The sequence below is a fragment of the Rhinolophus sinicus genome, chromosome 14, assembly GCF_057876585.1.
Source record: "Rhinolophus sinicus isolate RSI-liver-muscle chromosome 14, RSI-T2T, whole genome shotgun sequence".
NCBI classification, from domain to species: domain Eukaryota; kingdom Metazoa; phylum Chordata; class Mammalia; order Chiroptera; family Rhinolophidae; genus Rhinolophus; species Rhinolophus sinicus.
Window position 1 is genome coordinate 92,523,505 of NC_142514.1, and position 27,921 is coordinate 92,551,425.

General features: G+C 41.0%; 1 protein-coding gene across 2 annotated transcripts; it reads left to right on the forward strand.

Moving 5' to 3' along the window:
* Window positions 1-4,030: 4,030 nt before the first annotated feature.
* Window positions 4,031-27,869, forward strand: SERPINB6 (serpin family B member 6). 2 transcript variants are annotated; one of them, XM_019752389.3, is made up of 7 exons: window positions 4,031-4,446; window positions 14,965-15,139; window positions 17,699-17,848; window positions 22,492-22,609; window positions 23,345-23,487; window positions 26,963-27,118; window positions 27,326-27,869. In XM_019752389.3, exons 2-7 carry the CDS (start codon window positions 14,975-14,977, stop codon window positions 27,728-27,730), a joined length of 1,137 nt encoding a protein of 378 aa, XP_019607948.3. In that variant the 5' UTR covers window positions 4,031-4,446; window positions 14,965-14,974; the 3' UTR covers window positions 27,731-27,869. The 2 variants fall into 2 exon arrangements, with proteins under 2 accessions (XP_019607948.3, XP_019607947.3); XM_019752388.3 differs by lacking the exon at window positions 4,031-4,446 and adding an exon at window positions 4,605-4,756.
* Window positions 27,870-27,921: the final 52 nt, after the last annotated feature.

Consider the following 27,921-nt stretch of genomic DNA (forward strand, 5'->3'; position numbering starts at 1 on the left):
ATATCCTTATTTATATCCCTTTTTGAAGGGCAGAGGTACTAGCTCTGAACCAATCTCAATGATTTGCACTATAGATGTGTGATAAATGTTCATTTAATTAGACTGGGTTAGCTAAGCAATTGACTTAATCAAGGATAGTTTAACCCATTAGGGTAAATTTTTTCTTTTTACTCATGGAAGGTCCCAGTTGACTATTTAGACACTTAGCCTTTCCTTGGCTCATTTACTCTGATCTGATTTTTAAAAGGTATGGCTAAATCAATGCAAGTCCATTTCTACCACTGACATCAAGGTAGAATTGCTCTTCAAGTTTTATGAGTCAGTACTCTGTTTACTTTTATTTTTACATGAGTACTGAAGTCCTGTTAACTTACACATAAAAGGCCAAAGTGAGAGGAAACAAGTGTTTATTTGAGATCCAAAAGAATAGCTACTCCGGAAGCCTTGATTCAGGCAGAACCTGAAATGGCATTCTGATTAGGGGGTGAAGGCAAGGGGTATTTATGAGAAATGGAAGGGGAACAATTACATGAATAGAAGGAAGGCATTTCTATAAGTGCAGATAAGCTAACATAGTGATGCTATAAAAAAATGTTTTTAATTTTCAGTTCGTTAGCATAACAAACAGTTGTTTGGGATACAGTGCTTGCCTTAGGCCCAGTCCAAAGGTTATTTCGTCCCATTTTAATATTTCAAAGATTTGAGGATTAAGATGTGCAAGGTAGTTCTTCTGGAATGGCAGCTGTGACTGTATTTTAAAGTTGCTCTGTGTTATATTATTTTTCACAGTCTTTTGAAACCAAAAATGAACAAGCTCCCCATCCAGGGAAGTTTGGGAAAAGAATATACCATGTTATTGCTGAGCAAGAGCCATATATTTTCAGTTAGGGTCAGTAGCAGGGATCAATTAAACTGAGATCAGAAAGAAAAAGACATTCTCTGGAGTCAGATAGTTTTGTTGACATTATTGTTATTTTTGAAGTGAATTTTCTATACCATTAGACACCAGTGAATCACCAAGCACTACTAAGAAACAACTGTGTGTGTGGCCTTCTTCAAATGGACTGGGGGTACTCTTGTCTTCCCCTTTTTACTGGTCTCTGGCGGGGCCACTACCCTCTCCTCTTCCAACCATCAGCTGTGACTGAAATAGCTTAGAGGCCCCCCAAACTCAGCTTTCCAAGACAACTTCGTTGGGAGATTCTGTGAATGAATTTCCAAACACTGAGAAACCTTGAGGGAAACTGAGTGCAGATGAGATGCAGCATACCTTTGATTCATCCCTGCTTGCCTTTCCACCCTCTTTCTTGCCCTTGTGTCCAGAGACAGTGGCATTCTCCATCAAGGAATCAGCACTAAAGATATATTTAATGACTAAGCAATAAGAATGAGGAAGAGAAGATGAAAAACACAGAAGAGGTCTCAGTGATGATAAAACAATAACCTTTAGGTCTTTATCCATTCAGCTCTAGAGGCTGGTTTGCCAGGGGTCCTTATTAAAGAATTCTAGTGAGACAGCATAGGGACTTGGGCCCTGAGGCCAAAGGAATGTCAATGGCCAGGAGGAGGCTGCATAAGCTCACCACAGGAGTGCCACCACCCCATCACCCCTATTCAAAAAATGCAAAAGTAGTTGATTATCATCTCTCTTCTAAACCACTATTCCGCAAGAGCAGTTGATCAAGGTTTGATGCTACACCACCTTCCTACATGTAGTGGCCATACTGAGCAGTCCGCCATCTTGCCCCACAGTGCAGTAGTGAAAGGCTCTAACATGGTGTCCAGATAAGGTAACCTGCAAAGAAAGCCCGCCACTTTCAAAAAGCCCACATTTACGTGCAAGCCCACTTTGTCCTCAGCTTATAAAAGCAGCCAAACAAAGTCACCCCTTGAGTCATCTCAGAGGACCTTCCATTCCTCTGTGCTGCCTCCCTTGTGCTCGATCCTATGGAAATTTTTCTGTGGTTTCCTCTCGATTTTTATCTTGGGGAACCCAAGAACTTAACTCTGGTAACACTAGCAACCTCTTCTATTCTATAAATCCGTGGCTAAAAGGAAAGGGGGAAAAGTCCTGGAAGCATTTCCAGTGATGCCACATCAAACTGGAGTTTTGCGTTTGGTTATAGACAATTGAAACCCCAGGCCTTTGTCACAAGAACTGTGATTAGAGTAGTTCTTCAATGTGTACTCATATCACTTATTTTAAAATATCTGACTACTTTTAGTTTTGATTTTGTTTTTCCATTATAAGCCTGTTAGGATACTAAGTTACGAAAATGTGAAAACATACATTCAACACCTTTATACTCTTTCTAGGAAGATGCTGGGCCTAGAATTAGTAATTTACATAATTTGGGAACAGTTCAACTTAATTTAAATCCAGGCAGGATGGTGGAGAATACTGGTCTACAGATTCCTGCTTAGGTCTCCCTGCCAAGTAAACATACTTTTAGAAAAAGTAAATGAGGTTAAGAATGACTTGCTCTTTTGTGAAGCCATGCTGGCTTTTTATGCTCACCTTTTTATTTTGTAAGTATTAACAACACTTGGAGGTGTTAGCCAACGCAATAAAAAAAGACAAAAGAGAGGCATGAAAATTGGAGGAAGAAGTACAACCATTTCTATTTGTCATGATATAATATAGCTGTAGGACTCAAAAGAATCAATGGAAAATAAAACTAAAACAAACAGTGAGAAAATTCAGTAAGGCACCAGGCTATAAAGGTGACACATAAAAACAATTTTCTCACACACAAACAAAAGTTAGAAAATATAATGGAAGAAAAGGGTTTACCTATCATATTAACAGAAAGATAAAATAACTAGGAATAAACTAAACATGAAATGTGTAAATCTTATATGAAGAAAATTTTAATAAAACATTTCTGAAAAAGAAAAAAAATATTTGAGCAAATAGAAAGATCCAGCATGTTCTTGGATAGGACAACTACATCAGTATACAAATGTTAATTCACTAAAAGATAAATTCAATGTGATCTGAAGAGGAGCAGAATACACCACCCCAAAATGTGCCACTTTGGCATGTGGATTATTTTGAGCTGAAGGCAATGGAGACCTAGAAAATTCCGGGAAAACTTTACCTCTCCCTTAAGGGCCTAAAAAAATTTAAATAAAAGGCCTGGCCTACAAGTTACCAGAGGTAACTTTTTAATTTAATTTAATTTAATTATTAATTTCAGGTGTAGAAAACAACATAATGATTAGCCATTTATACTTCTCACAAAGTGATAACCCCCCAAGTCTACTACCCCTCTGACACTATACATAGCTATTAAAATACCACTGACTATATTCCCTATGCTGTACTTTACATCCTGTGACTATATATTGCTAGATGGGAGGGGGGATGAGAGATGGGTGAGAAGGTGAAGGGATTGGGAAGTACAAATGGGTAGTCAGTTACAAAATAGTCACGGGGATGTGAAATACAGTATGGGGAATATAATCAGTAATGTTGTAAAGACTATGTAGGGTGTCAGATAGGTACTGAACTTATGGGGGGAATCACTTCATATATTATATAAATGCCTAACCACTGTGCTGTAACCAGGTGTGCTGTACTCCTGAAACTAATATAAAATATTGACTGTCAGAAGTAACTTTTTCATCCAAAGACTTACTTGCTTGGCATGGTCAACATCGGATCACACACATCTACTCTTTTCTGCCCTCCTCCCCCTTGAAGCCCCAGGCGTCTATAATTCACTTAGCTAGGGATGGCAATAAGCCTTAATTGCCTGAGGGCCTATGGGCAGGTCCTTTGGTTTAACAGGAGAAAACCAAATTTAATTTCGAACTACAGGAGCTCTAAAGATAAGAGACTCAAAGGCAAGTCAAGATTTCTTATGTGTTTGTGTAATTCGTTAGTACCCTGGAGTCTAATTCACACGGTCCAGAAGAGCACTGGAGTCTTTGAACACACAAGAGAATCGCGTATGCTTTGTTCATTTTAAATTTCTGTTCTGCACTGTCCAACTTAAGCCCATGTGCCAGGAGCCCGCAATTTTCGGGCCACTGAGGGCATAGTTAACAGTTTGCACAAAGCCACAGTAACACACTGGTGGGGCTGAGCACTCTCGCCTCCTGATGGAAAACCTCAGGCGGGCCAGGCCCTGGTTTGATTCGCCTCCCCGGTGGCCCAGTGGACGAAGTGACCTCAACTAGGACCAGAAAGGACTCACGCCCCTCCGTCATCGGGAGCCGGTCCGGATCCGGCGGATCGGCCTGGGTCCTGGGCTGCGGTTGAAGTGTACCGGGCCACCTCCCCAACCCGCCCTCCTCCCTGTGCCTCCGCAGTGGGCGGAGCGCCGGCTCGCTTCCTGGGATTCGGCCCGCCTCCCGGCACCGCCTGTATTTGAGGCTGGGATCTGCTCCGGTTTCCTGACACATCTCTGCTCGTTCCAGCAGCATCGCCGATAGTCTGCGGTAAGTGTGGGATCCTCCGAGGCCAGACAAGCGCCGGAGGCGGGGAGGAGCGGCCGGGCCGCGCGGGGCCGTCCTGGGATGGGGGATTCGGGGGGAGCCTTACGGCTCGGGTTACCTTTACGAGCCCAGCGGCAGCAGCGGACGGTGACGCCGCTAGTGAGCTGTCCCTGGCAGCCGCTGGCCCGGCCCGTGACGCCGAGGATCGTTTGGACCCGAGACGCACAGCCCTGAGCCCGCAGGGGAGGCGGCGAGCGGGCATGGGGGCGGCGCCGAGCATCCCTGGCTGCTGCGCAGGACCCCTGGGCCCCAGGTGACTCCTGCTTACCCCTGGGTCACTGGTGACGCCCGCCGGTCCCTCGACCACAGGTGACCCCGGCCGCCCCGCGGCCACCAAGCTGCGGGCGCGCGCAGCTACGAGCAGGTCGTTAAACGGGGTAGTGGCGGCGGAGGGGGAGAGGAGGGGAACTGGAGGCCTGAGAGAAGCCGAAGGGTCAGTGCCAAAGGCTGCCGGTTCCAGGCTCGCTGGAGCCTGGTTTTCCTGCCCACAGAGTGTGGCTTGAGCTCAGGAGCTTGGCAAGTTCTGCAGCACTTTCGATGTCGCTCAGGCCTGTGAAGATAAAAGTGAGGACCATTCCACATCTTGTTACTTCGCTGTTCTGTTTTGTTTTTAAATTAAACTCATTGCAGGCAAAATATTACAAGACTTGGTGTCCTCAGGGCTAAGAGGACGTGGAGAAAAAAAAATTTTAATCATACCTGGGGTTGTGGTGGTAGAAGAAATTGACATTTAAGTTACTCACTTTCCTTCTCCCCCCGCCCCCAAGGCTCAGTTTTGGAAATGAGAAGTATCAAAAATTAATAATTCAAATGCCACCAGGAACACTCAGCTTCTCTGGGGAAGCTGGGTCACTGCTGGGACTTTTGCTTCCTGGGCCTTGTTGTAACTGATGACCGGAAAGGACACAAGGTTTCCTGCTTCCTTCACGGTGTGGTTCAGGATTGATGTGGTGAGATAAGGATGTGAAAAGTAACCCTTGGCTTAAGGTCCTGCAGGGTTATATTCCTGGGGCTAAGTAATGTGCACTGTGAGTAACATGAATGACTGCTGTTATCAGTATTACGATGGGGTGTGTTCCAGTATTTCACGACTATTGAGTAATTATGCCAACACAAAGAGTGCAATTTTAGTCCTACTTGGGGCCATGTAAACTAAGTATTTAAAATTATATGAGGCCAATTCCAATCCAAGGCATTTTACTACAATTCAATTTCTTAGAGTTAACTCCAACCAGTAACAGTAGAGAGAAATTAGAATGAATGAATCACTGTTCTTTTTATGTTTGTACTAAAAACTCTGTATCACACCAACCATATTCTGTAGGACCCCGAGAACACCACACATCTTGTATTTCCAAGTTTGCTGAACATGAGATTAGGCCTAGACATCAGAAGAAAGGAAATAATGTATAAGTCTACGCACCATTTATTGAATACCTACTGTGTGCTAGGCATTGGTTTATTTAATGCTCACAGTAAATCTATGAAGTGGGAGGAATCATCCTCTGTTTACATATTAGATAACTAATGTTCAGAGAAGTACACATACACACACACACAGCCCCAGAAAACAAACTAGGAGCCCAACTCTCCATTAAACCAATCTTTAAACAGCGAAATTTTGTGGGAAATTAAGGCATCTTTAATCCAAGAAGGCCAGAGGCACAATTAAATAGTGACACCTTAAAAAAGATGATTAAGACTTAATCAGTCGAATAAAATCAATTATGAACATTAACTGTTCAAAGTTACTGGTGGTGCTATAGGGAAAAAAGTGCTATACAGAGAAAATGGTGCTAGGATAGATTTGTTAGACTTGAGATTATATATATATATAATATATATATATATATATATTATATATATATATATATATATATATATATATATAATTGGTCATTAATAAAACCTTAATACCCAGTTTTTATGCTTGTGAATAAATATATATATTTTTAATGGTTCTTTGTGTGAGACCCAAGACTCATCATCGGGCAGTTGAGGTTTATATGCCATTCGGGACAAAGGAGAGGGAGGCAGAGGTCTGGAATTTCAAAGGGAAAGCAGGCCATTTAAAAGTAGGTGAAAAAGAGCAGATTTGTGGAAAGCAAGTGTCTGGGTCACCCAGAAGCAGTGGGGCACAGAGGGGAGTCCAACAAACAGGCTTTGCTAGATTTCTTCCTTCTGCCACTTTTAGTTCATATTATGATGCTGAGGTGATGCTCCCTTCCTGTAAGCAGGTTTTTATGTCTGAATTCTTGTAGGCAGGTAAAGGGGGAGGGTCAGTGGTTCTTTCTGAGTCTTTTGTTTCTTAATAACCCGCTTAAAATCAATATCCCCAAAGGTATATTTTGGGGTGGCAAAACTTGTGTCCCCTTCAACAGCATGGTATATTAGGGGCTTGAAAGGAAACCTCAGTCCAGCTTTGTCACTGGAGTGGCCCAACAACAACACCCAAACCCATATGCTTATGAAGGGTTCAGATCTTGATGATTCATCTATGATTGCTATGTAAAAGTTTGGTTGTTCCTGTTTCCTGGGCTAACATGCATAGTAGTTATACAAACTATCCTAAAAGCCTAAAAATTAAACTAAAAGACTTATTTGATAGAACTCTGGGTTATAAAACCTAAAGGAAAACTCAAACACTTCATTTTAAGGAAAGACACCAAGTTACAAGAAACTGGAATTTGGTGTTTGGCTGAGGCCTTAGTAAAATCCCTGTGAAGGGGGAATTGAAGCTCAAAACACCCCTAACTTACTCTAAATGTGCTTGGCTGTCAAAGAATTGGTTCTGGGCTCCAGAAGCAGCTGGGGTAGCACAGTGACCAGGAACCTGGCAGCCTGTGTGGAGAGGAAGATCGTCCCTTAAGATTATTTTAACCTAGAGAACCACTAAAATAGCATTGTTATCACCTTAGAGAAGGTATAAAAAGACATAGCAAAGATAAAATGAGTCAGACCCAAGGTATTAATACCTTCATACTGGATTTAAGTAGAAATAAGTTCTGTAACCATTGTACCGTTTGTGTATTTTTAAACATGTTTGAAAGTCTTAGGTGATTCTAGATTACTAGATTTCTAAGTCTTGATTTATTAGGTTTATAGATGTTTAAATGTTTACTAAGGTTTGGTTGTGAAATTCGTAAGTTTGCTTTAAAAGGTGTTTAAAGCATTAAACAATCTGAGCTATTAAAATATGTAACCAATGCTTAAATATTTAAGAAAAAATTATTTGTTGTGTAAGCAGTATGCTTGTTTGAGAAAATGTGTGTTTTTTTTCACCCGACTGACAATTAACTGAAGTATTTTAGTAGGGCATGTTGTTTATTGTCCATGAAAATTCTTTAGGAATGAAAACCGCTGTGTTCACTAGCAGGGTGAGAGGCTAGGGAGGAAAAGGGAGCTAGCTGGTAGATTATTCCTTGTATCTGAACATGTGAAAAAAATTACTTAAAGGGTTTGACTGACATGTAGAACATTTGGGGAAAAGTTGCCACAGGGACATAGAAAAGTAGAGAAATGAGAGGGGGAGGCAATATTAACATAAGGAAAATCGGTGTTAAGTGAAAGAAAGGAAATGCTTTCTGAGCTGTAAAGAAAACTATGGATCCGGGAAGGGCAGTACCAGTGCATAAGAGAAAGTGTTGTCATTTGTAGTATCTCTTTTAGCACGATTTTTAAACTAAGTGCATATATATTAATTTCATGAAAAGAAAAATTAACCACACCCCCAAAATAATTAGGTATGTTGTAGAAAATGTGAAAATGCAGAAAAAGATTAAAAACATGAAAATTACCCATAGCCCAGAAACATTTAGTGTACAGTATTTCCTTCTATTCTGTCTATAAATTATGCTTACATGTACTTTTCTTCCTAATTTATACAGATAATATTTTAAAATTGTAATTATAGTTTTATATTTCCTTTTTTCACTTAATTTTATATAGTCCCATGATATTAATATGATATTAGAAAATTAGTATCTCCATTAGTATCCCATGATAGAATCTAAGTGGTTCTCTGTTGTTGGACATATACAATTTGTTTTTTCTGTAGAATATGAATTACTTAATAATTGTTTTTGTGCTTAATCCTTTTTATCAGTATCTGAGTCTTACCTTTAGTGAAATTCCCAGCAGTGAAGTTTTGATTCAAACGGTATGAATGTTTTCTGGCATTTCCTTTTCTTCCTTTGCTTTTATTTTTATTTAGATAATTCTAAATTGTAATTGGGAAATATTGGTGTGCCAATTTACAGCATCATTTGCACAATATAAGAAGGGATGACTGTCTTAACTTTGTCAGTACTGGAAATTAATGGTTTTTGGACTTTCAAAGTTCACGTTTTAAAAACGTAAATTTAATTTGCTCTCCACCTGTCCTTTTTTTTAGAAGACTGTGTGCCATAGTGATTAAGAGAGTGAACTCCATAGCCACACAGGTCTGGTTCCAACCCTCCCTCTGTAGCTTGTGGCCCTGTGACTGCAGGAGCAAGATACTTAAAGAACTGAGGCTTGATTTCTTTGCTTGTTAAATGCTGACATTCTCAACCTGCCTCACAGGGTTGGTTATAAGGATCTTTTAGAAAAAGTCTAACATAGGGCTTAGCGCATGGTATATATTCAAAAAAGGATATTTATTATTTTTTCTGAAGTGAAACTTTTTAATATAATTATTAGCTATTGTTTTTCTTTATCTTTAAATCTCCTAATATCCTCTTACGTGTTTCTACTGGGATCTATTTTTCTTATCAACTCTTTGGATCCCGGTTTACTCTACTCTCATCAGTTTTAAGAGTATTTCCTTGATTCTGGCTGCTTTTCAGGTAGACCATCACATAGTTTGCTAATTATGCTTATTTTGTGTTATTTCTGATAAATTTCCTTCTCTTTATATTTCATGAGTTGTATTTGCCTTGGCCAGAAGTATCAAAACAAAGTCACATACGCATCGGATTACAGATGTCTGTCTGATGATCCTGTTCTAGGAACAAGGGAACTGTTTGTAATATTTTATCAGTGATGGTGATGGCTGCTAAAGTAGATAATCCTTGTCACGCTAAGGAAGTTCAGGAATTATCATTTCCTATTTGATTTGATGACCTTATCATGAGAGGGTCTTTTGGACTTTCAAAGTTATTTCATGATTAACATATTTTCTGCTATAAAATTGTCCTGCATGGTTTGGATAAACCTCCAGGTCATTGTTTATTTACTGTGTCTTTTTTATTTAACAATTTTCATAGGGCAGGAATATAATTTTACCTCTAACAGATATCACCAGTCATTTTCAACTGAGAAATGTAATGCTATTACTGACTTCACTGTGGGCTTTGAAATTGAGCTAAATTTTTGCTCTTCTTTCTGCATTAATGTTAAGAATTATTGGATATTAAAGGTGGAAGGGAACACATTATCTGGTTTATTCACTTCTTCATAAAAGGAACAGAAATCAAGTAATTTATTTAGGGTTCCAGAGCTGGGACTGTAAAGCCTGCCTCCCTCCTGACTCATGCCGTTTCCTCCGAATGTCCTGGTTTGTTTTTCCCAGTTCAGTATTTTATAAAAGAAGACTGAAGCTGCTTTATGTTGAGGAACTATTGATCTTTCCACTTTAAGTTCCCTTGACACAAAGAAGCAGAAGTCTCTCCTCCGCCCCAGTAGAGTGCCAAGGGCTGGCCAGGCGAGTGCTTAGGCAGAGGGAGGGCAGGTGTGCCTTTCTGCTGTCAGTGAGAGAAAAAGGCCAGAGTCCAAAACAAAATCTTTAGGGATATTACCAGTAACACAGTGCTTTATTAATGTCCTTTTAATTGTCATTTCTATTTGAATTAAAACTCCGTCAACATTTGAGGGGAAAATGTGTATGGATGGTAAAATAGAGTCTTGGGTGAGGTAGGGAGGCGGCACATGGCATCTCCTTGGCCAGTTGAACTTGCAACAAACCTAATATGCACAGGGCCCTAAACTGCTGTCCTTTTCAATTCACCTAGGGACCGAGGGGCTGAGTAACACTGCAGGCTCTCTCTGTGGGCTGAACCATGTTGGGGCCAAAGCCAGAGGTGTCCCTGTCCTCAGCAAGAGAAGACCAGTGCAGTGTGTGTGTGTGTGTGTGTGTGTGTGTGTGTATAAGGGTCCACAGACACTTGTCTGGGTCTTCACATTTGATTGTGTTAGGAACACTCAGGACTGTGTTTCTTGTATTGGGGTAGCTCCTCTTTGTCTAATTCTTAATTCAAAAGTTACCCTGTTTTACCAGTTTTTCTTCTTAAAATTGATAAGCAGGGCTGAATGATCCAAGCTGGTGGAGTAGATAAATGCTGTGCTTGCCTCATATCATGAACACATCAGAATTATAATTAAATTATAGAAAAGTCAACCTGGAGAACCATCTGAAGTCCAGCTGAACAGAAGTTTTATAACTAAGCATGTAAAGAAGAAGCCATGTCGAGACTGGTCGAGGGGCAGAGATGCAAAATGGGCCAGCCCAAACTTCTGTGTGGTGGATGAAAACTGGGAGGGATATCTTAGCCACAGTGGAGCAAGAAACCCCAGCCTCACTCCAGGCTCCCCAGCCAGGAGTACTGGTGCTGGGAAGATGAGCCCCCACAACATCTGGCTGTGAAAGACAGTGGGGATTCCAACGATCTGTGGGACCAAAGGCTCTGGGAAACCCAAGACATCCTCTTAAAGGGCCTGTGCACAGACTCGCTCTCAGGCACTGACCCTGGGCTCTGGCGGAGGAATAGTCACTCGGGGTATCAAAAGCATATGGGGGGCAGACTGAGGTGTGTCGCCTCGGGATGTGGCCAGGGGACAGTCAGCATTTTACCTGTGTGGCATCCTGCTGTGCAGTCAGCAGGTGAGCACCATCTTGCTTATGTCGAGCCCGTCCCCACATGGCCGAATCTGAATCTGACTGGCCTGGTGAGCTCTGCAGCTCTACCCTGCTGACTCACTAAGACCCTGCCACACCCAACTCCATACCATATGAAGTGTTATTGGCAGCTGAACCTTACCGGAGCTGGCAGTCAGCAACCAGCAGTAGGCGGAAGCAGGTTTTGGTCTGTCCTGGCTTTTTGCAGAACTACTCCAGGCCTGGCACTGGTGGCAGCCATCCTCATTTGGCAGCATGACCTCTTCCACATGCCTCCAGATCCAGCACAGGCAGCAAACAACTGTGGATCACTTTGTAGTTCCTACCAGGTAGTCCCTGACTGGTCACAGGCAGTGGCTGACCTGGGACTGCACTGAAGCCCCTCCCAAGAGGCCTCAGAATCAACATACATGGAGATTGGTTTTAGACCATAGCAGAGCACCTCCCAATTAGCCCCACAAGCAGCACACAGAAAGGGCAGTCGCAATAGGCACTAGAACCCACTGGAGTGAATCCCATTCAGTGGGGCAAGCCACCCCCCACCCACCCCAGCACAGCAGCTCATAAGCCAAACCCCACAGTCAATCAGCCTGAGGGTCCGTCCCACCCAGTGACATGTCAGTAGCAATCAAGGCTCAACTATAACATGAGGGCACACACAGCCCACACAAAAGACACTCTGGGAGCACCCAGCACAGATGACCAGGGAAACTGCCACTGGGCCCCGCAGGGCACTTACTACATAAGGCCACCTGGCAAGAGACATAGAAGATCTATCCCAAATGAACAGGAGAAAACTCCAGAAAAAGAACTAAACGACATGGAGGCAAGCAACTTACCAGAGACAGAGTTCAAAACACTGGTTATAAGGATACTTAAGGAACTTAGTGGGAACTTCAATAAAGAGATAGCAGGCATAAAAAAAAAAAAAAAATACATAGAAACCATAAGAAAGTACCAGTTAGAAGTGAAGAATGCACTAGAAGGAATCACCAGCAGATTAGATGAAGCAGAGGATCAAATCAGCGATTTGGAAGACAGGGTAGCAGAACACACCCAATTGGAACTGCAAAAGGAAGCACAGAGAGTCCCAAACAAGATGAACCCAAACAGCCCCACACCAAGACACATAATTAAAATGGCAAAGGCTAAAGACAAAGAGAGAATCCTAAAAGCAGCAAGAGAAAGGCAAATAGTAACTTATAAGGGAGCTCGCATAAGATTGTCAGTTGATTTCTCAACAGAAACTTTGCAGGCCAGAAAGGATTGGCAGGAAATATTCAAAGTGATGAAAAGCAACGACATACAACTAAGATTGCTCTACCCAGCAAAGCTATCATTTAGAATCAAAGGACAGATAAAGAGCTTCCCAGACAAGAAAAAGGTAAAGGAGTTCATCACCATCAAACCAGTATTACAAGGAATGTTAGAGGTACTTTAAAATGAAAAAAAAAAGGATAAAAATATGAATAATAAAATGCAATAACTACATATCTATCTATAATTAGTTTCAATGTAAATGGATTAAATGCTTTGATCAAAAACATAGGGTGGCCTAATAGATAAGAAAACAAAACCCTTACATATGCTGCCTACAAGAGACTCACTTCAGATTGAAAAGACACACACAGACTGGCAGTAAAGGGATTGAAAAGGATATTTCATGAAAATGAAAATGGAAAAAAATAAACAAAAAAAGCTGGGATAGCAGTATTTATACCAGACAAAATAGAGTTTAAAACAAAGGCTATAATGTGAGACAAAGTCCCCAGTAATCCCACTTCTGGGTATTTATCTGAAGAAACCCAAAATGCTACTTCGAGGGGATGTGTGCATCCATATGTTTATTGCAGCATTATTCATATTGGCCAAAACATGGAGGCAGCCTGAGTGTCCACCAATGGAAGAATGGATAAAGAAGAGGTGGTATCTATATACAATGGAATATTGCTTGGCCATGGAAGGGAATGTGTTCTTGCTGTCTGTGGCGTCATTAGTGGACCTGGAGGGTGTTGTGCTCAGTGGAGTATGTCAGACAGAGAAAGACAGATGCAATGTGATTTCACTTATACTCATATGTGGAATCTAAAGAACAAAACAAACAAATAAAACAAACAAACTGATAGATACAAAGAACATTTTGATGGTTGCCAGATGGGAGTGGTGTTGAGGAGGTGGGTGAAAAACAGGAAGGGATTAAGAAACACAAATTGGTTGTTACACAGTAGTCATGTGGATGTAGGGTATAGCAAAAGGAATCTAATCAATAATATTTTAATAACTATGTACTAGATTTATTGGGGTGATAGATGGGAAGGGGGTTGGGGGACAGGGTGAAAAAGGTGAAGGGATTAAGAAGTACAAATTGGCAGTTACAAAATAGTCATGGGGATGTAAAGTAAAGCATAGGGAATATAGTCAATGATATGGTAATAACTGTATAGTGCCAGGTGAGTAGTCAGGGGGATACTTCTGAAATTATACGAATGTCTATCCATTATGCTGTATACCTGAAGTTAATACAAAATAATATCGAATGACAACTAATTGAAAAATTTAAAAGGGGGGAGAAAGCTGAAGGGGAATAAGAGGTCCAGATTTTTTGTTTAGCACTTGGATTTATCACTTCACTTGGGTGAACTTCAGGTTCCCTGTTGTAAAATGAGGAGTTGATAATAAGTCTCTCTAAAGACCTGTTGTGCTTTAACCAGCTTGAAGACTCCTGTCTGTACCCAACCCCATCCCTGACTGCCTGAAGGGTCCCCATTCCGGACCCCGCCTGGCCCTCTGGGGCCTACATGGCCTGGGCCAGTCGCGTGTGCAGCCCAATCCCTGACCTCTGAGGCCTGGGTCTGGAGGTGGACTTGGCACATGCCCACTGCCAAGCAGCAGCCAAGTGCTTGTCATCCAGAACAAGGGTAGGGGAGTCCTGGGGCGCATGACCTTAGATTTGGGGTTTGACACATGCATAGGTTTCCTACAAGGACAATCCAGGGTCAAGAGTGCTTGTTTGTAAGACTTTCATACGTCTTTGTGTGTGGTTTAATTTATCTTTAATCTTAAGGCTTTAGGCTATCCTAAAATGGACTCTTCTACATTATAAAAACATTCAATCATCTTTTCTTGTGTAACTTTGTGGTTATTGGATTTATCATTTTGAGTGATTTTTATGTTACAAAATAATACATATAAGTTCATACAACACCCCAAGCAATACACAAATGGAACCAAAAGCCGATAACTTCTTTCCTAATCCCACTCCCAGGAACTAACTAGGGTAAGCAGGTGAGTGTGTATCCTTCTATATGTTCTGTGAGCTCACTGAGAAGTACACAGATAAAAGTCCTCCTGCTCTTCCTCCCTCCACACACAAAACAGGATTATCTTATAAACATCATTTTTTTTTTTACTTAATATTAGAAAAACACAAAATAATTTTGAGCCCCCCCCCCAAAGAAATAGAGGTTTGTAGGTGTACATTGCTTGCTCATTGAACCAAAGTGTCAATGGTAACTGTTAATACCAGTGAAATGCTGACAACATGTGAGCCTATATTTATGTGACAGATTTTAAATCCATTGTTTCAGACTCGCCATCATGGATCCTCTATCAGAAGCAAATGGCACCTTTGCCTTCAACCTGTTGAAAAAGCTGGGTGAAGACAACTCGAAAAACGTGTTTTTCTCACCCATGAGCATCTCCTCTGCCCTGGCCATGGTCTTCATGGGGGCAAAGGGAAACACCGCGGCCCAGATGGCCCAGGTATGTGCCTAAAGCCATTTCTGGGCACCAGTAAATGCCAGTAATTTGTCAGTTGAGTTGGTCCTCCATGTTTAAAACCCCAAAGGACGTGGTCTTGACAGATAACTCTGCTAGTGTTGCATGGGTATGGGCATATTGGCCCTGTGCAAGCACCTGAGGGTTTGTACCTATGATCTGTTAGTCAGGAGAATGAGTCATTTCACCACCCCGTTAATGGCTTGGACACAAGTTTATGAGTAGATACAAAGGCACAAGGTCCAGGTTGACTTGGTGGTAGTCTTTAGGTATTGTCAACTGCTTTTCAATTGTTAGCAATTCTTATTCTAATTTTCTCATTTAACTGTAAAACTTTTCAGTAGCGTTTCAGTTATTTATTGTTCAGTATATAACACCCCAAAATTTAGTGTGTAAGCTGAAGATTGACTCTGGGTGCATCAGGTGGTACCTCTGCCCCACTTGGCCCTGCTGGGTCACTGGTGTAGGGCCTCAGGCCTCTTCCATGTAGGTGGCCTCCTCCACATGCTGCCTCATCCTTTAGGTTTCCCACATGGTGTCTCTTAGGCAGGGTAATCTGGGCTGCCTTACAGCGCAGTGCCTACCTTCCAAGAGGACACGCTTGAATGCTTATCCAGCCTCTGCTTGTCATGCTTGCTAATGCCCTACCAGCTGAAGCCAGGCTTGTAGCACAAGGGTGTGAAGATGGAAGGCATGGCTCATCAGGGACCCCATCGCTGCCCTCTGGCTCCAGTGGTTCACAGCTCTGCCATAGGAAAGGTATACCTACCCCTCCCAAGACCCCAGAATGTCATTTCATCATGGGGCCAGACTCGGGCTTGAAGTCCAGAAGGGACAGGGCTACTGAGGCTCTCTGTGTGGTTTCTGGATGCAGAGCTTTGTGAACTTGAGACACGGTATTGCTCATACATCCCTCCCCCAGCACTCAATGGTGACACCGGGAGGGATAACTGCAGTGGACACGCCCTTCAGAAACGGTGGGGAGAAGTGTCTCAGTCTGTCAGAGCTGCTATAACAAAGTACCACACATTGAATGGCCTAAACAACAGAAATTTATTTCCTCACAGTTCTGGAGGCTGGAGGTCTGAGATCAAGGTGTTGACAGGTGTTCTTCTAAACAGTTGTAGGATTTCTGTATATCGACTTAAATTCGTTTCATTGAACAAAAGCACATGGACAATACCTGTTTGAGGCAGGACTCTGTGCTGGGGGACAATGTCCTCAAGATGCTCAGAAGGCCGTTACCTAGCCAAGAGGGTCTGTGAGGCACTTTCTTAATTTTTCTAAGGTTTTATCAAAGGGGATCTTGACCCTGCCCTTGAGGCCCTTGCCTTGGGTTTCACCATTGCCCTGAGGCCATTTCTTACTTGTATAATCATTTGCCAAGTAGAGGCTGGGAATAAGAAATATTTTTATACATTACCCAGCAAGTCCTAGGCTGAAAATATTTCCTTTAAATTCTGCTTGACAATGAAACAATTCCTTCTTTAGCTTATCTTTCAGTTCCCATACTTTATTCTAGGCAGCTAAAAGAAACCACAGTCTTTCTCGATGTCTCCTTAACCATATCTGTGATTCATTGGCAAAATTCCAACCTTTCCCATCACTGCAGGTGACAGTCTATCCAGTTCTTATGCCAGTACATGCCACGAGCTCCTTTCCTCTAGCCTCCAGCAGTAATTTTTTTCACTGTCCTTGCAGCCTCTACTCAGTCTCCTCAGTCCCTTTCTGTCCAGCCTCTGCCAGCTGCCTGGTCCAAAGCCAGTGCTACATGTTACAGATTTTTATTATGGCAGAACTCCATGTCTAGATAGCTGCATGGGTCTTCTATGGCTGCAAAACAAGTCATCTGAAAACTTGGTGGCTGGAGATAACAATGATTGAGTATTTTTCAGATTTTGTGGTCTGAACCCATGGTGCCAGCTATCACTCATGATCCAAGAGAGGCCTCTACCACATGTCTGGGGCTTTGGTGCTGGCAACTGGCTGGGGCCCCCATTCTATAATTATCTGTCCCCATGTGGTGTTGCTCTCTAGGGCTTTTACACAGTCTCCACAGGATAGCTTGGACTTCCTTACACCATGGCTTCTGGGGCATAAGAGAGCGATGTGGAGCTGCTGGTCCTTTGAAGGCCCATGCCTGGAACAGTGTCACATTTCCTTCATTTTGTTGGTCACAGGGCCAGGCTGGACACTTGGATGGAGGCTGTACCTTTCGGTGTCAGGACTGGCCTGTGTTTACAGAGATGGGAGACTTGGTTGGCAGCCTCATTTTCAGGCAGACTACAAGTAGGGAGTACCCAGAACCTGGGCCAGCCGAGGGGTATTTTGTTGCCAGTGCTGGCAGGGCTCTGACTCCCTGCCAGAAAGGGTGTTACAGGACAAGGGTGGTTTTCAAGATACTTTATGTCTTTAATTGGATGAATGTTCTTTTAAGCTATTGTGAGGATCTGTACAGTTCTTAGGCTGAGTTTAGTGTTGTATCCATTTCCTGAAATCAGAGCATACTGAAGTTGTGTATTTTCATTCTGTTTTTGACTTCAGGCACTTTCTTTAAGTAAAATCGGCAGTGGAGGTGAAGATGTCCACCAGGGTTTCCAGTTGCTTCTCACCGAAGTTAACAGGACTGGCACGAACTACTTGCTTAGAACTGCCAACAGGCTCTTTGGAGAAAAGTCTTATGATTTCAACTCAGTAAGTCATAATTGCTGTTTTTCACTAAGAAAGTAAAGGCAGTGAGGAAGACAGGGTATGTGTAACAATGGAAAGGTGTGGGGTACAAACTCACACAGATAGGCATGAACTCAGGTCTACTACCCTCATGCACTTCCTTTAACTGTCAGTTTTGTCCTCTATAAAAATAGCCTTATAACAAATACTTTCCAAACTTTTGTGAAGTGTAGGTGAATCATTTAAAAAAAACCCAAAAAACTTTGGAGCATAGCACAATACGAGATGAATTGGCAAAACAAAAAAAAGATTGAAATGAATATTTGTAATCGTTTTTTACATATTGGTAATTTTTTGTGCATTGTGAGACATATTCAACGTTTTACACATGTAAATATTTGATTGTTTTTTCCAATGCAGAATTTTTAAAAAGATTTATTTGTCTAAGTCTATTGGTTCTCTTTATGATTTTTTTTCAAAAGCTACTCGAATAATATATGAGTATATTCTTTTTAAATAAAAATGCAAAAAAAGCAGACAAACCAAGAGTCCTTACAACCTCTTTTCCATACCCCATTGCTCCTTTTCCCAGTATAAGAGCTTTTATAGATTTGATATGTATCCCCCTGTACATATAGAAATTTGTTTTCTGGAGTGTTTTTCCTACATAACTTAATTTTACCATGTATATTCTTCCATAATTTGTTTCTTTTCAAATTATGGAATTAATTTAATTAAGTCATAATACTGTGACTTAAATTCTTTGCATCTCGGTATTATAGGAACAATTATATGCTAACAAATTGGACAATCTGGAAGGAATCAATAAATTCCTAGAAACAAAGTTGTACAATCTTTCAAGACTGAATCAGTAAGAAACAGATGATCTGAACAGATTGATAACTATTAATGAAATCAAATCAGTAATAAAAAAAACTCCCCAAAAAACAAAAGTTCTAGACCAAGTGGCTTCACAGGTATATTTTACCAGAAATTCAGAGAGGAATAAACACCTATCCTTCTGAAAGTATTAAAAAATAAACTGAAGAAGAGGGAAAGCTCCAAAACTCATATTATGAAGCCAGCATTACCCTGATACCAAAATCAGAAAGGACACTACAAAAAAAGAAAATGATAGGCCAATATCCCTGATGAATATAGATGCAAAAATCCTCAACAAAATATTAGCAACCTAAATTCAGCCATACATTAAGAAGATCATACACCATGATCAGGTGGAATTTATTCCTGGCATGAAAGGTTGTTTCAATATCTGCAAATTAATTAACATGATACACCACAAAAACAAAATGAAGGATAAAAATCATATGATCCTATCAATAGATACAGAAAAAGCATTTGACAAATGCTTTTATAATGAAAATGTATAATAAAAATTCTCAGCAAAGTGGGGATAGAGGAAACACACCTAACCATAATAAAGGCCATATATGATAAACCCTCTAAGATTGGGAAAAAGACAAGGAGGTGTACTTTCAAAACTTTTATTCAACATAGTATTATAAGTCTTCGTCAGAGCAATTAGGCAAGAAAAAGAAATAAGAGGAACCCAAACAGGAAAGGAAGCAAAACTGTCGCTATTTGCAGATGATGTGATGTTATATATAGAAACCCTAAAGACTCCACCAAAAAACTGTTAGAACTAATATATGAATTCAATAAAGCTGGAGGATAAAAAATAAATATGCAAAAATACATTGCATTTCTGTACACTAATAGCAAACAACTGGAAAGAGAAATTAAGAAACAATTCCCTTTATAATTGCATCCAAAAGAATAAAATACCTAGGAATAAATTTAACCAAGGAGGTGAAAGACCTGTACCCTGATCACTATAAGACATCGATAAAAGAAATTGAAGAGGACACAGATAAATGGAAAGATATCACACTCTAATGGATTGGAAGAATTAATATTGTTAAAATGTCTATACTACCTAAAGCAATCTACAGATTCAGTGCAGTCCACACCAAAATTCCAATGGCATTTTTCACAGAACTAGATCAAACAATTCTAAAATTTATATGGAACCACAAAAGACCACTAATACCCAAAGCAATCTTGAGAAAGAAGAACAAAGTTGGAGGTGTCACGCTCACTAACTGATATCAAACTGTACTACAATAGTAATCAAAACAGCATGGTACTGGCATAAAAACAGACACACAAATCCATGGAACAGAATAGAGAGCCCCCAAAGAAACTCATGCCTATATGGTCAATTTATGACAAAGAAGACAACAATATACAATAGGGTAAAGACAGTCTCTTCAATAAATGGAGTTGGAAAAACTGCACAGATATATGCAAAAAATGAAACTAGATTATTTTCTTATACCATATACAAGAATAAACTCAAAATGGGTTAAAGACTTAAATCCTGAAATATATGTAACTTTACTAACAGTTGTCACCACAATAAACTTGAATTAAAGTTAAAAAAAAAATTTGCTAACAAAAAAAAATCCAATTAAAAAATGAGGAGAGCAACCTGAATAGACATTTCTCCAAAGAGGACATACAGATGGCCAATAGACATGTGAATAGATGTTCAATGTCACTAATCGTCAGAGAAATGCAAATAAAAAGCACAATGAGCTATCAATCACCTCACGTCTGTTAGAAAAGCCATCATCAATAAATCAACAAACAAGTGTTGGTGAGGATGTAGAGAAAAGGGAACGCTTTGTGCTATTTGTGGGTTTGTAAATTGGTGCAGCCACTATGAAAAGCAGTATGGAGGGACCTCAGAAAATTAAAAATAGAACTACCTTGTGACCCAGCAGTTCCACTTCTGCATATTTATCTGATGGAGTTCAGAACACTAGTTTGAAAAGATGTATGCACCCCTATGTTCATTGCAGCACTATTTACAATAGCGAAATTATGGAAGCAAGCTAAGTTTCCACTGATAGCTGAATGGATAAAGAAGAGGTGGTGCCTATATTCAATGGAATATTACTTGGCCATGAAAAAGACCAAAATCTTTCCATTGTGGCAACATGTTTGGACCTAGAGGGTATTGTACTAAATGAAATAAGTCCGACAGTATGACAAACCATGATTTCACTTATATATGAAATCTAAAAAACAAAATAAATGAACAAACAAAACAGGAACAAACTCATAGATACAGAGAACAACATGATGGTTGCCAGATTTGGGGGGGGTAGAGTGGAAAAGGTGAAGGGATTAAGAAGTACAAATTGGCAGTTGCAAAATAGTCATGGGAATGTAAAATGTAAAGTACAGCATAGGAAGTATAGTTAATAATATTGTATTATTAACCAGGTGGGTACTAGAGTAGTCGGGATCACTGTCTAATCAGGGTGTTGTACACTTGAACCTAATATAATATTAACTGAATGTTAACTGTAATTGAAAAATTAAAAACACAAAATAAACAGTTGTGAAATTGGCAAAGCATGACCTATGTAAATAGTAAATGAAATGATATAATGAGATCACCTAGTGCAGTGTCTGCAACATGCTGAGAATTCAAATGTCTCATAAAACAGTACTGATGGTAATTCATCTGGTACTCAAAGGAACCCTCTGAGGTGTAGCTCCTGCTGTGTCCTCATTTGCAGGGGAGAACAATGAAGCTTAGAGAGACTAAGCAACTTTTTTAAGATCACACATCTAATAAGTCACAGGACTTGTGTTCTTAGCCACTGTGCCACATTGCTTCTCTTATGCTATACTGAAGGAGAAATGTGAAATCCTGTAATATAGAAACAATTCTGAAAGGGGAATTAAGTATTTAGCTGTAAGCTATTCAGAAGAAAGGTTGGGACACCATTCCACAGTACACTGTCATCAAATTAGTTATTTTAGTGCATTTGTTTTCCATCACATTTTTTACTTTTATATGGCATAATGTAGGTGTTCATTAATATTATCATGTCATAGACTATATTAACAAAATACAGTTTAAATTTTTTTGTGAGTTGCCCAGACTCTAGAATAAATGGTAGCCACTAGACACATTGTTGCTATTTAAATTTCAGACTAGTTAAAGTGAAATAAAGTTAAATGTTCAGTTCCTTGGCAGCACAAGCCATATTTCAACAGCTCAGTAGTCCCCTGTGACTTAGATTTAGAACATTTCCATCATCACACAAGTTGTGGTGGGAGTTGTGTATAATTTTCCCCATATTATATGAAACAGCAGGCCCTCGTTATGAAACATAGAGGGAGCTGAGGCTCTTGCTGTGGGTAGGATGTCACTTAGCATCCCACCCAAATGCAGTGGCTTGTTGGGAGTGACACACTCTGTAGTTGCTGCATCAAAGTGTCTTTGTACTTACCTCACTGATGCACAGCTACTCCCTTAGAAGATCTAGCGGTTCATGATGTTGATTTGATATTTGGACCACTGTTTTTCTTAGTTTATAAGCTAAGATCAAATGTAGCTAAAAATTGAGAAATTGGATTTTACTTAATTCCTCATCTTTGTACATTACATATATGAGTCATAAAATTATCTATTATATCTTCTTATAAATATATTATATTATATTTATATATTATATATATATATACAAATTATATATTATATCTTCTGATTTGGCACAGTGAAGAAGTAAGCTGTTGGTGTTGCTTGTTTTTGTAGCCTTGCAGTGATATCTCTCTGTTTCTCCTAGTCTTTCAAAGATTTCTGCCGCAAATTCTACCAAGCAGAGATGGAAGAGCTTGACTTTTTCAAAGCTACAGAGGAGGCCAGAAAACACATAAACACCTGGGTGGCTAACAAGACAGAAGGTGAAAAGTACATTGTTATTCTATTCTAGTAGTATTTTAATCAATCTTATTGTCAGTTCCTTCACAACATCAAGTGTAAAACAGGAATGATGTTTTTCTCTAAATAACTGTAAACTTGTAAAATTCACTTCTGAAATATTGTCAATGTATGAATATTTTCTCTAGCGTTTTCCTGTTCTTATCAATGTATCTGTGATGTCTCTAAATATTCTGTACAGAACAATCCACGTTAAGTTTTGTTGTTGTTAGTGTAGTCTTTTCTTTTCACAAACAGTATAAAGAAAAATTCGGATACAGAGCTCAAGCTGTGTCCCTGTCCAGCATTGCTCTGGGCCCAGAGTCCCACGCACCACTGCAGGACACTTAATGATTCCCTCATCCCTCTGTGAATCTTAAAGTGTTCTTTACGCTTGCTACAAATTCTCACCTTTCTTTAGGCACCAAGCATTTCTTTCTGTCTCACTTGTTATGAATTCATCCTGCACAGGTTACTTTGTTTATTTTACATGTTTTATTCAAGTGGTGGTATTTTTCTTACCAGAACTTCAAAATGTTTTGTTGCTGTGTTGCTGCTATTGTTTTAAGGACCAATATCCCTTTACATGTTTATATTTGGGGGGCAGTGAACTCCTTTATCTGTATACTTGACTACCCATGGAGATGGACTAATGTGAATATTATCCTGGAAGCATGCATCGGGAAACTCCTAACTGGTTCTTTAATCCTTCTTTTCAGGTAAAATTACTGAGTTGCTGTCTCCAAATTCAGTGAGTCCACAGACTCCTCTTGTTCTGGTGAATGCCATCTACTTCAAGGGAAACTGGGATAAACAGTTTAACAAACAGCAGACCCAGGAAAGACCATTTAAAGTCAGCAAGGTGAGTCTTTTGAATAACAAAGGAAATCATTAGAAAGTCTCATTGTTCACACTGGTTTTTAAAACTTGTGAGAAGCCTCACCTCAAGTAATTTGGGCTTTATATGGCCTTAGGCAGCCTGCAAGCCTGGGGGTCTTTCTCCCCACTTCTTTTTTGCTATGTCATGAGAGGTTGGCTACATAACCCTAGGCTTCTGGTCTGCCTTCCCATGTCATCTACCACACTCTTTCCAGGTGTTCCTTCTGTATCACAATCTGGTGGTGTACCTCTCAGTTGTTGAGATAAAGTTCTAACTCCAAAATATGGTTGGTGTCTGAGGCTCTTTGTAGACCTGGATCCTACCCATTTCTGTACCTTCATTCCCACCAGTATCTCTATACTCCTTCCTTTCCAGTAGTTAGTTCCTGGAAACCTTCCCCGATGGTCCTCCTCCCTAGTCCACTTTCTGTACCTCTCCTCTAAGCTGTCACAGCGCCCCCTGACTTCCTCATGGTGGCACTGCAGTGATTGAATGACTTATCTCCGCTGAATGCCATCTGAGGGCAGAGGGCTGTCTTACAAGAGCCTGCCACATAGTTGGTGCTCAATAAATATTGAACGAATGAATGATCTATAGTCTTCTTTTGATAATACGGATAATACGAGGTGTGATAAAAAAACATGGTGAATGTTTAAATTTTTAAAAATTTATTGCGGTAAAAGGCACATTGCCATTCATCCCCATCAAATTTTGTCCCATGGGATAAATGTGTTTGAAGTGAGGGGGAGTATTTTGAGGGGGATGAATGGCAATGTGTCTTACTGTAATAAATTTTTTTAATGTAAACATTCACCGTATTTTTTTGATCATACGTCATATAAACAAACTTTTGTTTGAAAACAAGAGAACAAAAGCACATGCATATAGGATAGACACTGAGTTGAGTTACTTCTAGCTTTGGAGATGTTATTTGCTAACGGCCCTATGTCTTTCTCTCACTGAATCCAGTACACTTTCTATTTTATTAGTCTTTAATTGTAGAGATTTTTGCACACACACCAAAGTAGACAGAGTAGGTTTATTATAGCTTATTTTTGATCATTGACCACAAGTTAAATCTTCCAGGTGGACTTGAGCCTGAACCTTTAGTTTCTCAAGAAATATATTTTCTCCCAAGCTTTATTCTGAAACAAACTGCCTTATTTTCCTCTGGCAAAATTAGTTCTCTCCTTAAAATTAATCTTTAACGAGATGGCTATTAGGACTTCATTCAAGTGCAAGTAACAGAACCCCCAATTCACTGTAATTTAACTCATAGACGTTCAGCTCCCCTATCAGGAGGCCCAGAGGTGGGCCGAGAGTGGGGTGATGGTCTCAGTAACTGGCTCTGTGTCTTCCTGCTCTGCCGTCCTTAGCGTGTGGTCTTGCTCATGGTCACAGTGATTGCACCACAGTCCAGGCAGGATGAAGGGGGAAGGACGGGGTGAGTGCAGAAGCCCTCTCCTTCGCTGCTTCTGCCTTCTTCAGAGAGAGAAACCTTTCTTCGGTATCTCTTAGGCCACAACTAGTCCATGTGGCTTCTGCTAGCTCCAAGGAGGTGAGGACTTCTATCTTACAGGTCAGATATTCTATGTTGCTTTCTTATCTCCACAGCAGGGAAAGGGATTGCAGTGGGAATTGAGTACACTAGCCTATGGGGCTGTGTGACCGAAAGTAAACAGATTTTGAGTTGATACAAATTTTCCTCTTAATTCCTTTATGTCTAAATAAGATGAACCCTATCTACATAATTGTATATTTAGTTACTGAGATTGGATCATTTTATTTTATAAGATTGGATGCTTTGGGCACTAAGGGTTGGAGGGAGAAAATTGTCTAACACAGGGTCCTGCAGGCCAAAACCACCTATTTTTTAAATAGAGTTTTATTGGAACACAGCCATGCTTGTTTGGTTACGTATTTCTTGCTACAACAGCAGAGTTGAGTAGCTGTGACAGAAAATGTATGGCTCACAGAGCTGAAAATCTTTATTATCTGGTCCATTATGGAAAAAGTGTGTTGATAGCTAACCAAGGAGGTGAAGGAGACGCCTGAGGCCGGTTCACACAAGGTTCAGACAAAAAAGGAAACAGAAATGTCTTTGGTTTCTTCCATTTACTAGAGAGTAATGTGCTATGATAGACCAGAGAACTGGAGGCTGTAGCGTGCCTCCCACAGTGCCTGCCGCCTGGGTTTCAGTAAAGACACAGTAGCTGCGAGTCTTACACCGGACGCAGGAGCCGAGGAGGACATTGGGTAGGATGTGGTCATTGTCCCTGGGTCTTCTTTACTGTCTCACTGAGGACGCAGTGGTGAGAAGTGCATTTTTCTCCTAGTAAGATGTTGTTCATTTTGCCTGGTCCTTTCAGTGTTCCTGTCCTTTAGTTGTTTATCTGTCAGCAAATGTTGGTTGAGGGCCAGGCACCATGCTAGGTACTATTATAGTGTGTGCAAAACCGGTGAAACACCCCTCCTGTCATGAAGCTTCCATTCTTCTGGGGGAGAGACCGTATGCGTAAATAAGAAAATAGGAGTGTAAGATAGTGGTAGTGCTTGAGAGACAGACAGAGAGAAAGGCACAGGCCATTGTATTTGGCCTTTACTGAGCAAAGACTGGAACGAGGCACGGGGGTGTGCTCTCAGATTCTGGGGACGAGCTTACTGGACCTGGTTTGCCCACAGAACCACCAAAGGGTCCCTGTCGCTCTAGCAGATGGGCAAAGGGAGGAGACGGGAGCAGAGGGCATGGGGGACAAGCTCTTGTCACCATTGCAGGTTGCTTTAAGAACTTCAGCTTTCACTCCCTTGGAGTGGAGGGGGAGCCATAGAAAGGTGTTCAGCCAAAGAGTGATGTGATCTGACTTACGATTTGATTTCCTGAATCCCTCTGGCCACCAGACTAGGGGGAAGGGCAGGATTAGGGAGTCACTTAAGAGGTCATCCTAGTGACCAGAGCTAGACTGATAGCAGTGGAGGTGGAATGAACAAGTTGAATTTTTGTCACATTTTGAAAGTCGAGCCAAAATGATTTGCTAATGAGTCAGATGTGTGGTGTGAAAGACGAGTCAAGGGTACTCCAGGGTTTTTGACAATGGGACGAATGGCATTGCCATCAACTGAGATGGGAAAATTGTAGATGGAGCAGACTTGGAAGGGAATGTGAAGAGCCCAGTGTGACATGTGACATTGGAGGTTTCTTTTATGCCCAAATGCAGGTGTCAAGTAGGCAGTATAATACACGAGTCTGGAGTATAGGGGAATAGTTGGGGCTAGAAATAGAAATTTGGGAATTCTACTTAAAGTCACAATGAAGACAAGCCAGCAAAAGAGGGGGCAGATGTGGTGTTCGGAAGTCAAGAAAGTTATTTCTCGGGGCCCAGAGTGACCAGCTCTGTGATTTGTCCAATGTGTCAGCTGGGTCTTGTTTCAGCTTAATGTTTCTCCTATGCCTTTATAGGATGTGAAGAAACCTGTGCAAATGATGTTTAAGAAATCCACCTTTCTCATCACCTACATAGGAGAGGTGTTCTCCAAAATCCTGGTGCTTCCTTATGTCGGCAAAGAGCTGAACATGATCATCATCCTTCCCGATGAAGACGACGGTTTGGAAAAGGTCATGAGTGCAAGTAGTAATCACGCTGCGAGGGCCAGGGAAGCACGTTTGAGTGCCTGCGGAGCTGTTCTCCGCATTTCCCAGTGGCTATGTCTCAAGCTAGCATAACTTCCCATTACTGCCAGCATAGAGCATTCACACCATAGGGCACGGTCCTATCGGGCAGCACTATTCTAAGTCATAAAATCTTCAACTCTCCTCTTCTAGGTGGAAAAAGCACTTACTTACGAGAAATTCATAGAATGGACAAAGCTAGACATGCTGGATGAAGAAGAGGTGGAAGTGTTCCTCCCTAGATTTAAGCTGGAGGAGAATTATGACATGAAGGATGTCCTTTGCTCTCTGGGCATGACCGATGCCTTTGAGGCGGGCAAGGCGGACTTTTCCGGAATGTCGTCGCGGAGAAACCTGTATCTGTCCAAGGCTGTGCACAAGTCCTTTGTGGAGGTCAACGAGGAGGGCACGGAGGCCGCAGCCGCCACTGCCGCCGTCATGATGCTTCGATGTGCAAGGATCACGCCCAGGTTCTGTGCTGACCACCCCTTCCTTTTCTTTATCCAGCACAGCAAAACCAATGGTATTCTGTTCTGTGGCCGATTCTCCTCGCCGTAAAGAGATGGTCAGCACTGCACAGAGCCCTTCTCCTGTCTCCTACTGCCCCACTTTTCCTCTGACACTTCACAATGTGCCTGCAATCCAAAGTGACCTTTGGTAGCAATCCAAAAATAAAGGGCCTAATTTTGAAATCCCATGTTCAGAGCTCCTGTGTATTTGTGTGTTCACATATCAGATGTTTGCTAGGA

Bases quoted from the DNA above. Each gene is read 5' to 3' on its own strand.
- SERPINB6 (XM_019752388.3), top strand. From the start codon at position 4,704: ATGGGGGCGGCGCCGAGCATCCCTGGCTGCTGCGCAGGACCCCTGGGC. The intron at 15,140-17,698 runs GTATGTGCCTAA...TTTTGACTTCAG, and splicing joins CCGCGGCCCAGATGGCCCAG to GCACTTTCTTTAAGTAAAAT. The intron at 17,849-22,491 runs GTAAGTCATAAT...TGTTTCTCCTAG, and splicing joins AGTCTTATGATTTCAACTCA to TCTTTCAAAGATTTCTGCCG.